This window comes from Xyrauchen texanus, chromosome 25, assembly GCF_025860055.1.
Source record: "Xyrauchen texanus isolate HMW12.3.18 chromosome 25, RBS_HiC_50CHRs, whole genome shotgun sequence".
Taxonomy (NCBI): domain Eukaryota; kingdom Metazoa; phylum Chordata; class Actinopteri; order Cypriniformes; family Catostomidae; genus Xyrauchen; species Xyrauchen texanus.
In genome coordinates this window covers 5,948,379-5,960,531 of record NC_068300.1, presented here as the reverse complement: position 1 = coordinate 5,960,531, position 12,153 = coordinate 5,948,379, and the positions used below count along the sequence as shown (strand labels likewise).

Genomic DNA, 12,153 nt, shown 5'->3' with positions numbered 1-12,153 from the left:
AAATACAGACTGATGTCTATGTAAGAGGTAATAATAATCCTTTCCATTATAATTCGACACGTTTTATTCATATCAGATACACATTGTGTAAGTAACTTTAACGTTTACTCTATTCTTCTCCCAGTTCACCAGCCACATACTTTTAAGAATTTCGGGAGTGGATGAATTCACGTGTTGTAAATCCAACAGATCCGATTCTCTGAACTGCGTCTGTGGCACAAACTAACATGGCGGCGCCCATCGCGCATACAGCTGAACTAACGCGATCGTTATAAAGGTGTTTAAACAACAATACACTTCATTGCGCGCCTTGACACCAGTTCAAAACTGAGTCCCAAAAGTCCGCGTAAGAAGCATAACTGCACGTTCACACCGCCGCCGACTTGAGCGGCAAAGAAGCTCAGTATGTGGCCCTGTCGAGGACGCTTGTCTAAGAGTACGGGGAGGCTTGTTGACGCTTTGGCCGCTCTGGCGTAGCAGCATTATGTTCGAGAGAAGAGAAGTGTCACAACATGAAATGTAAACAGAAAAACAAGCAATACATTGACACTAGAAACCTTTTATAATGACAGCATTTTTATATTGCCTATTCCGCATCTCAACGCACGCATAAAGACAAATAAAAACAAATGATGTTATTTATGAAAAACTAAATATACTAGATGAAACACATCTTGAAACTGTTGTGGAAAATTTATATTTTACTTTCTTTAAGACATTATTTGGATTTTCTTTCGATTCAATCATGTTTCTCTATAGTATTTTATTTCTTTTTCACTTGGCAGAAATAGAGACACACACAGTAAAACAGATGGCCAAGGAGAAGGCCTTTTGAACTCCCCAATATGAGTGCGGGAAAGACTCTTTGTGGAGTTTCATGGGTGTGAAACTCAGTGGAGCTCAACAAAGGACCACTGTCTTCAGGACGAGATAGTGTTTATATGGCCTTTTATGACCTCACAGATGTAAGCATCGTAAAACCCGGGGGGGTTAGAAGAGCCATTGGTATTTCTAAGACCAGTTAAAATCCGGTTTTAGTGGGATCAGTGGAAAATTACAGAAGAAGGGAACTTGAGGATGGGGGTATAAATAGGCCATGTGTTTTCTGTGTGAGTTAGGTTCTTGTTCCTATTGCGAGGTAGCTGTCGCAGTATTTTTGTGAACAAACCTCTTTTAAAAGAATAAACTATCTTTTAAAATATAATTTGGATCTTGATGTCTCTTATCTTGTTATGCATATTTGTTTAATTATTGTTTTTTGCCACAACAAAACTTGAACTAAAAATGCCACTGTTGATATAAAATGAGGTCTAATAGATTCTACCTTTAGATTATTTCACATGAAACCATAAAATTGTGTCAAAATATAACAGTTACTTTTACTCATGAAAAATCGATGTATATGTATAATGATGTATATTGAATTTTTCTCCTCAGTGCTGTTTGGCATGTCAGGGGTGTCTTCTGTTTGAGAGATTTGACTTGACTTCCTCCGTAACGCTTTAAACTAGAAAAGTCTCTGTTAGATAATTTTGTCATCCAATGTATTTAATTTATTTGTTGATCTGCAATCCCCGTCTCGATACGGCTCAGCTCAGGGAAGAAAGAAATGACACAGAGAACCAATGCTATCAAATCCTTCTTCAACGTTTATTGTTTCGGCATTCTGTTATATGGTCCAGAAAAACCACATTCCACTGGACCCCCACCAATGAAATAGTTCTTTACCTTATATGGGGGTGACATACATGTTTGAGCTACGTGTGAAATGTGAGAGTAGAGAGAAAAAAACCATTCCTAAAGAACACATCCTTTGAACAAGGAGAAGCTTTGCTTTGTGATGACACAGCAAGCTACATCACCCAGAGAACTTGTTGAGAAGCATTAATTATTCCACAGTCTCACTAGAATTTAAATTGGTCACATCAGTTTTGAGGTCTGCGCTCCGAGATATCGAAGGAAGCCCGGTTGTTGCACGCGCCAGAGAGAAAAGCAGATCACTCGTGCGAAAGGGTAGATGAGAAGCCTTTAGCTGATTGCGAGATTATCATTAAATCTACAGACCTGAATAGGGTATCACTTGGGCGACTGCCGAAATATCTTCAATGGGAGAACCATGGCATTGTTCTTTCCCTGCTGTCAAGTTGTGCAAGTTATCGAGTCTGAAAGGCAGTCGAGGAGGAAAGGAGATGCGCATGCGCAGGTGAGATTCTCCGTCCGGTTGCATTTTTTTCTCAATCCCATAGATAAGCAAATGTACATAATATGAAAACCATCAATTTTCATACCATGGTATACCATGAAACCGGTATACCACAGCAACCCTACTTGATACACAATATAACACACTATTATAATCCATCTCTGCCCAGACGTAAACCTTTTACTTGTGTTGCGTGAGGACGCGGGTAGAATGTGTGCTTCTTCTGTCGTTTGACTTTGACTCGGTTAAGCTCGGGTGATGACGGTAGGACGTTTCCTTGCTCTGTCAGTGGGCGGTACAGCGGCTGATTCTCTGAGGGTTGGCGGACATATCGGCGAAGTTGACTCGGTTGAAGGAAGAGAAATCATCTTAATATCTGCAGGAAAAAGGGTGAGACGCGGATTGCTCAGCGGCCTCCTTCGGATCCGTCAGTGTACTCGTTGGAACACCGAGAAATCTCGGCTCGTCCAGCGAGATGGAGATTGTATGGCCAAAGTTCAGGTAAATACGTTACTTCCTTGGACAACGAGGCTTCACCTGGGAGACGCAGGGCTGCAATTACACGTGGTGCATACTGTCACTGGAAGCAAAGCTTAGAAGAATCTCTGAGGTATTATACTCTCGATGATGGCATGGTTGAAGGGTGTGTTCTGTTGTGTTTCATCTAACAGGAGTTGAGAGTTCAATCCTTCACAATTACATACATAGGTGTAAAGTGAGCAAGGCTTGATGGGATCTGTAGTCTGTTTGGACTCCCTTTGTTTTGTGTTATCAGGCTTTGAGTGTTCCTACAGGCTGATGTCAGGATTTATGACTGTACTGTATGTAGTCCTGCCTTTGTCTCCTATTGGAGTACATGAGGCCCAACACTAATTTTAGTCAATTCAGACAATAGACACAACCTCAAATTATGAATGATTGGCTTTAATAATGACATCAGAAGTATGTTAACACACAGCAGGCAAGTCAATATACACTTGAAATAATCAGTTTAACAAAATATTGTATTATTTATCTTATCATTAAAATGGGGGAAGAGGTTTTGCAGATGCAGGACACCATACTGGGACCTTATAAGAGCTGTTGGTGTGCAAGATTAGCTGCCAATAGAGCTGAACAATTAATCTTTCAAAGATCACAATCTCGATTAGATATTAAGCAATTTCGGATTCGGGTCGGGGCATAAAATCTCGGGTACGGGTCAGGTTTAATTTTAAGACCCCTGCAGACCTCTACTACTTAGGCAAATCTTTCCATGTGTATGTAGATTACTTAATTGGCTGAAATTCTTCCCACATGAAGAGCAGTGGTATGGTTTCTGTCCGGTATGAATTCTCTCATAAATTTTTTGGTTTTGTGGCTGAGTGAAAGTCTTTTCAAAGTGTGAGACAAACTTTTTTTGGTTTCCTTCCCCTTGTCCCCTCCCTCATCCAGGTAGATAGGGATGATGACCTGCCAGCAGATGGGGGGGGGTTCATGTATTTTCAGGGTTTGTGGCGCGGTGGTCACTTAGTGGGCTAAAGCACAGAAATAGTAAGCAGAAGGTTGATGGCTTGATTACCACAGCCACCGCCACTGTGTGCACTGTAAGTCACTTTGGATAAAAGCGTCTGCCAAGTACATCAATGTTTTTCCAGTGTGAGCACTTGTAAGGTTTCTCTCCATTGTGAATTCTCTCGTGTATTTTCAGGTGTTGTGATTGAGTGAAACTCTTTCCACAGTGTGAGCACTTGTAAGGATTTTCTCCAGTGTGAATTATCTCGTGAAATTTCAGGTCATGTGATCGAGTGAAACTCTTTCCACAGTGTGAGCACTTGTAAGGTTTTTCTCCAGTGTGAATTCTCTCGTGTATTTTCAGGTGATGTGATTGAGTGAAACTCTTTCCACAGTGTGCGCACATGTAAGGTTTCTCTCCAGTGTGAAGTCTCTCATGTCTTTTCAGGTCGTGTAATCGAGTCAAACTCTTTCCACAGTGTGAACACTTGTAAGGATTTTCTCCAGTGTGAATTCTCTCATGAATTTTCAGGTCATGTGACTGAGTGAAACTCTTTTCACAGTGTGAGCACTTGTAAGGTCTTTCTCCAGTGTGAAGTCTCTTGTGTATTTTCAGGACATGTGATCGATTGAAACTCTTTCCACAGTGTGAGCACTTGTAAGGTTTTTCTCCAGTGTGAATTATCTTGTGAAATTTCAGGTCATGTGATCGAGTGAAACTCTTTCCACAGTGTGAGCACTTGTAAGGATTTTCTCCAGTGTGAATTCTCTCGTGTATTTTCAGGTGTTGTGATCGAGTGAAACTCTTTCCACAGTGTGAGCACTTGTAAGGATTTTCTCCAGTGTGAATTATCTTGTGAAATTTCAGGTCATGTGATCGAGTGAAACTCTTTCCACAGTGTGAGCACTTGTAAGGATTTTCTCCAGTGTGAATTCTCTCGTGTATTTTCAGGTGTTGTGATCTAGTGAAACTCTTTCCACAGTGTGAGCACTTGTAAGGATTTTCTCCAGTGTGAATTATCTCGTGAATTTTCAGGTCATGTGACTGAGTGAAACTCTTTTCACAGTGTGAACACTTGTAAGGTTTTTCTCCAGTGTGAATTCTCTCGTGTATTTTCAGGTTGTGTGACTGAGTGAAACTCTTTCCACAGTGTGAACACTTGTAAGGTTTTTCTCCAGTGTGAATTCTCTCGTGTATTTTCAGGTTGTGTGACTGAGTGAAACTCTTTCCACAGTGTGAACATTTGTAAGGTTTTTCTCCAGTGTGAATTCTCTCGTGTATTTTCAGGTTGTGTGACTGAGTGAAACTCTTTCCACAGTGTGAACACTTGTAAGGTTTTTCTCCAGTGTGAATTATCTCGTGAATTTTCAGGTCATGTGACTGAGTGAAACTCTTTTCACAGTGTGAACACTTGTAAGGTTTTTCTCCAGTGTGAATTATCTCGTGTATTTTCAGGTCATGTGATCGAGTGAAACTCTTTCCACAGTGTGAGCAGGTGAAAGTATTTTTGGCAGTTCTTTGAGACTTTTTTGATGGGCAATTCTTTGTAGTCTTTGAACAACTCAAATAATTTTCTCCAGTTTTGAAAATATGAACTTTCTGAAATTTCTCATCCACTTCATTCAGCTCTTGAATATCCTCGCTCACCTTCATCAGGTCTAAAACACAATAAGAGGGACAAATGTTTAAAAAAGACATTAAATTGAACACTAATTTAATAGCAAAAAGCACATTTTGATAATATTTTTGATATATTACACCAATTTAATTTAATACAGTAACTGCATTTCATGATTATGGTTTAGATTGAATTAGCCTCAGTCACAGAAAGACAACATGAAGTTGAACACAAATGAATGATTCTTATGAGCCAGCTCTGTTGAAACTACAGCGCAAAACACACAGTGCTTCCAGTAGTCTGATGAATAAATTATTTTTCTCAGTGCACGCTTGTTTTGAGTTGATCCACGGTGAGTACAGACTCCACAACTTCAAAGGTGCAAGTTGATACAACTTGAATGAAATTATTTTTATTGCCACCAAAATGTCATAAAAATGTTTTATTTCATGAATCAAACTACATGTTTATTATAAAACAAAAATGTTGTATCTTTTTAGGAATGAAGACGTCTTCTCTGCGTACACAATAGATGTAGTACGTTGCTCTGAGCCACTAATCCAGAGTCAGCTTTTCTCATCCTATTCTCCTACTTACGGGGAGGTGTCTCACAGAGCAGGTCGGCTGCATAAGTCAATGAACTGAGCGAGTATTTCACCCTGTGTATCATGTTGTGGACAGTGGAAGACTAGTCTTATAATCCCTCCGCCTAAATGCGTTTACTGATTTTTTGCACATTTGTACTCCTGATTTCTTGCAACACAGGAACTGTAGAGGTGTACAAAACAATGTGTTATATATATTTTTTTTAAATGTAACTCCGATATTATGGTCTAAAATAAAAAATATTGCGTTACTTGAAAAAGTAATCTGATTACGTGACACGTGTTACTTTTAGCGCATTACCTCCTACACTGGTTGTAAAAACCGAAACCTGTCAAGAATCGAAACCTTTGATTTCTTGAAATGTGCCGATGGACTAGCCCATATTTTCTATTTTCAAACAGGATTATCAAATGTGAATAAATGGATGTTATTGTATCGTATGTTATATTCTCCTGGCAATAAAAATTAAAGAAAAGGTGAACAGACTTATTCTTCATGAAAGCAGCAAATTAAATATTGTAAAATATTTAACAATAAGAATTGCAATTTTCAATTCCATGAATTAGACGAAGTATAATTTGTATAATATTTGTCTCAATACATGCGTTTGAGTTTTACATGCCATGCACATCAAAACTGTAGATTACATGCTTTGTTATTAGTTATCAGTCTAGTATTTTATTAGTAGTTAATATTTGCTATTAACCTATGTTGCCCCAAAGCTGAATAACATCGATTATTTTTTCCCCAGCTTTAAAGGGCACCTGCACACAGTGTGGCCAATCATTTACATTTATACATTTGGCAGACGCTCCAAAGTGACTTAGTGCACTTATTAGAGGGACAATCCCCCCGGAGCAACCTGGAGTTAAGTGCCTTACTCAAGGACACAATGGTGGTGACTGTGGGGCTTGAACCAGCAACCTTATAATTAACAGTTATGTACTTTTAAAAAATAAAAAAAATAAAAAAAAATATCACATGTACATAAGTATTCCAAATCTTTGCCATGACGCTCAAAATTGAGCTCAGGTGCATCCTATTTCCACTGATCATCCTTGAGATGTTTCTACAACTTGATTGGAGACCACCTGTGGTAAATTCAGTTGATTGGACATGATTTGGAAAGGCACACACCTGTCTATATAAGGTCCCACAGTTACCAGTGCATGTCAGAGCACAAACCGAGCCATGGAGTCAAAGGAATTGTCTGATGACCTCTGAGACAGGATTGTGGAAATGGAAGAAAATGAAAGTTTGGAACCACCAGGACTCTGCCTAGAGCTGGCTGTCCGGCCAAACTGAGCGATCCGGGGAGAAGGGCCTTAGTCAGGGAGGTGACCAAGAACCCGATGGTCACTCTGACAGAGCTCCAGCATTTCTATGTGGAGAGAGGAGAAACTTCTAGAAGAAAAACCATCTCTGAAGCACTCCGCCAATGAGGCCTGTATGGTAGAGTGGCCAGACAGAAGCCACTCCTCAGTAAAAGGCACATGACAGTGTGTCTGGAGTTTGCCAAAAGGCACCTGAAGGACTCTCAGACAACGAGAAACAAAATTCTCTGGTCTGATGAAACAAAGATTGAACTCTCTGGCCTGAATGGCAAGACTGGGGCAAAGGGTCGTTGTCCTGTTGGACAATGAACCCAAGCACACAGCCAAGATAACAAAGATGTGGCTACGGGACAACTCTGTGAATGTCCTTGAGTGGCCCAGCTAGAGCCCAGACTTGAACCCGATTGATCTCTGGAGAGATCTGAAAATGGCTGTGCACCGACGCTCCCCATCCAACCTCATGGAGCTTGAAAGGATCTGCAAAGAAGAATGGGAGAAACTGCCCAAAAATAGGTGTGCCAAGCTTGTAGCATCATACACAAAAAGACTTGAGGCTGTAATTGCTGCCAAAGGTGCTTCAACAAAGTATTGAGCAAAGGCTGTGAATACTTATGTACATGGGATATTTTTAGTTTTTTTATTATTAATACATTTGCAAAGATTTCAAACAAACTTCTTTTACGTTGTCATTATGGGGTACTGCTTGTAGTATTTTGAGGACAATTATGAATTTAATCCATTTTGGAATAAGGCTGTAACATAACAAAATGTGGAAAAAGTGAAGCGCTGTGAATACTTTCCGGATGCACTGTAAACAAATATAGTGAAAAGGACTTAAATATTTATAAGTTTCTCACCCAAATTATTGAATTGCTTTATAAGAGATTAAATGAACCACTGGAGTCATATGGATTACTTTTACAATGCATGTCTGTGCTATTTTTTTTCTTTTTGGCACTTTTCCACTGCACGTTACGGTTTGACTCTACGCTCTCTCGGTTTACTTTTCTTAAGCTCGCTTTTCCACTGCAGTTAAGTGAAGCTTTCAAGCAGAATATGGAGTTAATGTGCCATCCTCCATCGTGGACTCCAACAACGCCATGACTGAGTCCAAGGTACTCTTCCTCCCATTGCTCGCCGGTCTAGATAGCGTCAATGTGGTCGAACCACTTCCACTTTTCCTTGATGGTTCTGTAGTCACATTTATGATTGGTAGGTCTGGTGGTAGCCGTGTGTGGCCAACAGCTGAGACACTTCCTGAAAGACTTTTTCCATTTTGCGTCGTTTCGTTTGTCGCTAATGAGAGGAAGGTCTGCACCTCGTTTATTGAACACGACATGGTTTTGCGCACAGCCATTTCTTTTTACAATTTGAAAGTCGAGTGAACAAATGATATTGCTATCGCTGTAGCCAACTTTAAAACTAGCGGGTTGATGTCCGGTGTAGCAAATCCAGTGACACTTGTAGTGACGATTCTCTCTGACCAATCAGTGATCTGCAGGGCTTTGACATCACATGTAGAATCAGCACGGCTCGCTTGGAACCTGGACCGAGGTGGTACTAAAAAAAGAATCCCGTACCAGGTACTATCCACAGTGGACAACCCCCCAAAAGCGAGCAGAGTCGAGTTGTACTGGGCAGTGGAAAAGTCCCATGAGTTTGTTTAGAAAAAAATCAGTACAAAAACATTAGGATTAGAGCACCTTTGGTGCTTGGCCCCCTAATTAAAAGACATGGTGCGACAGTTTTTAGCATTTTCTTTTTCTTTTGTTTCTGCACTTTTTAATTATGCTGTACTAAACTGATTAATGACTGATGTATTCCATCCTGAAATCAGAGACTTTCCCTTTGAAATCTGAATGCAACTAGATCACACAATATAATAAGAAACATACCAAAAGGAATAAAATCATCATCGCTCTGTTGTTTCACTGCTGTGGATTCTCCTCTCATCTTCATCAGGTTCCTGCAGTCCAGCAGCTTCACTGAACACATCTTCATCTTCACTGGTATCTGCAGCATCTGCTGTTTTCCAGCATTACAGAGAGTTGTCTGACACTCTGAGGAGGTTTGATCATCATCATCTTCTCCTTCTCTTTGTTGTTCCTCTGCTGTGTTTTCGTATTTTATCTCCTCCAGCTTCACTTCAATCTTCACTGGTATCTGCTGTTCCTCAACTTTACAGACAGAAGCCAGAGACTCTGTGGAGGTTTGATCATCATCATCATCATCTTCTCTCTGTTGTTCCTCTGCTGTGTTTTCTTCTTTTATCTCCTCCAGCTTCACTTCAGTCTTCACTGGTATCTGCAGCATCTGCTGTTCCTCAACTTTACAGACAGAAGTCAGACATTCTGTGGAGGTTTGATCACCCTGATTACCGTCAGTAGAACAGAGTAAAGTGAGCTGTGAGTCCTGTGTGTCTCTGGATCTCTGTTCAGAGAGTTTGTCCAGCAGTCGCTGTGGTGTGGACTGATCTCTGCCGCTCCACACTGAATCCTGACATTCTGTGGAGGTCCCATCAGTCACACACACTGAAGATTGACAGGAAACCTTTTCCAGCTCCTGACAAACACAACACAATCACATCTGTACCATTCGTCACATCATTTAAAAAATTACAATCTCAACTTTAAGGATGAAATGAATGTTTAACCTGTAACCTGTCGACTCTCTCCATTAGTTTTGACTTCAGTGACATCACCTCTTTCTTCAGCTGAGATATCCAGCATCTTTAAGGAAATCATATAGTTAAAAATTAAGAGATCACAGCAAAAATGATCAGTTTCTCTGGATTTACCATTTATAGGTATTTGTTTCAGTAATGAAAATGTCTGTTTTATTCTATAAATTACTGATAACATTTCTCCCAAATTCAAAATAAAAATATTGTCATTTAGAGCATTTATTTGCAGAAAATTACAACTGGCAGGTACGGCTTAACCATTGTGCCGATTGGGCAGTTGCCCAGGGGTCTCTATTATAAATCCACATAAATGTCAGCCTTATGTGAAATACCATTTGTTCGGCCAAACAAGTGTTGGACAACAGCAGCGCGAGCAAGTGACTGATGGGACAAGCTCAGGGAATCTGCGTCTCACAGGTGCAGTGCGTTTATTTGAAGGACTACAGAAAACAGCATCTGATTCACAAAATGCTTCCAAACAAAAAGATAAGGTGCAGTTTACCCTGGCTGTGTACAAAGCTGATGGTTTAAATTCATATAAGCAACAGAATTCGTGCAACAGTATAAAGGACTTTAAAATGTTTAAGTCCTGCATGCATTTAATGATAAGGTGAAAGGTGCCTTAATACATTAACCATGTCTCGAATATTCACGTTCACACGTGAACTGCCATCATTGATAAGAAACATGTCTAAACGACTTGCCTCCGGTAAAACAACTGCATCTAAAACATCAAGAAACACACAATTAACTGCCAAGTACCGGGCGGAACAATATCCCAATGACTACTATGAGTTTGGCCAACAGCTTTTCTGTAAATTTTGCCAACACACTATTGACTGGACTCGTAGAGATACCTGCAATGACCATCTAAAATCGAGAGTCCATCTCAAGGATTTTGTTGCAATGTGTGCAGAGACGGACATACCGCTTGAGAAAATGAGGAAGATGCGTCCCTTTCTTTTGAAGCATTGCAAACAGGGAGGCGCACTACCAGAAAACGAAAGTAGCCTGAGACAGATTCACCTGCCGCGCGTCTTTGAACAACACGTGCAAAAAGTCATGCAAGAGATCCACGGAAAGAAAATCTTCGTTGTTGTCGATGAAACTTCAGACAACCGAGATCGGAGTGTCCTCAACATTGTAATAGGTGAGTGTTTATTAAATTAGCATTGGCTTTTATTGTAGTAAATCGATTGTAGGTTTAACAATGCTAGGTATTCTATAACTTTGATTTAGCTCATTAGAATTCATGTACATTTCTAATATTAACACCTAAGGCACATTAGTCTATTTGGAAGAAGTATTAATTATTTTTCCAATTTGTTTTTTTATTTAATTCAACAGGTAATGAAGGAAAATACTTTCTAACTGATGTGATCTTCATGGAGAGCTGCAACTATTCATCATTTTCTCAGGCAGTGCAGCAGTCTCTCCACAACAGTCAGGTGAACTTAAATGACATTCTGGCTGTGGTAACTGACAATGCATCATATTGTCTTAAAGCCTACAAAGATGAATTGAAGGGTCTAATGCCTAACAGTGTGCATGCAACCTGCTTGTGCCATGTCATCAATTTGGTGGGAGAGACCTGGCAAAACTACAAATACTTCAGCGAGGTCACAGCTTTAGTGATGTGGGTGAAATCTGCTTACTTCAAAAAACCTGCAAGAAAGAGGAGATGTGCTTTTTGACAATGAAGGAGGCTGTGAAGAACAAGGTACCTCCTGAGCCAGGAAATACAAGATGGAATAGCTGGTTCGAATCAGTTCAGTACCATGCTGACCATGTCCATCTCTACAAGGAGTTTTTTTTATGGCTGAGAATTCCTCCGCTCAGGCAGTTAGAAACATCCTTGAAATGTTTGATACAGATGACAAGCTAGAGGCCCTGCAGGTGAAGCTGACCTTCATCTCTGAGGGATGTGGCAAACTAGTTACAGCTCTGAGGGTGCTTGAGGGCACCCACACTCCCCACAGCAGTCTCTGCTTATAACATCATTTCACAAGCGCTCTTCTCTCTTAGGAGTTCTTTTTCATTTTTTTTGTGATTTACATCACCCCTCCTGAGCAGGGAGGACAATTTATAATAAAAATAAATTATATATATATATATATAGTTGCACCACCTGTTCTTAAGACAAGATTTAACTAGTAGTTCGTAAGCTTCTCTTGGAGGTAAGGCTGTTGAAATTTTAGTTTCAGAAAAATACAA

At 40.1% G+C, this 12,153-nt stretch overlaps 2 protein-coding genes across 2 annotated transcripts in view; one reads left to right on the top strand and one right to left on the bottom strand.

Moving 5' to 3' along the window:
- LOC127618950 (uncharacterized) overlaps positions 1-12,153 on the top strand; it is a 435,826-nt gene that overhangs the window by 147,953 nt on the left and 275,720 nt on the right.
- On the bottom strand, positions 3,674-9,453 carry LOC127618583 (zinc finger protein 271-like). The gene is made up of 2 exons (XM_052091135.1): positions 9,152-9,453; positions 3,674-5,356 (listed from the first exon to the last, which is right to left on the bottom strand). The coding sequence occupies exons 1-2, from the start codon at positions 9,276-9,278 to the stop codon at positions 3,795-3,797; spliced, it is 1,689 nt and encodes a 562-aa protein (XP_051947095.1). The 5' UTR covers positions 9,279-9,453; the 3' UTR covers positions 3,674-3,794.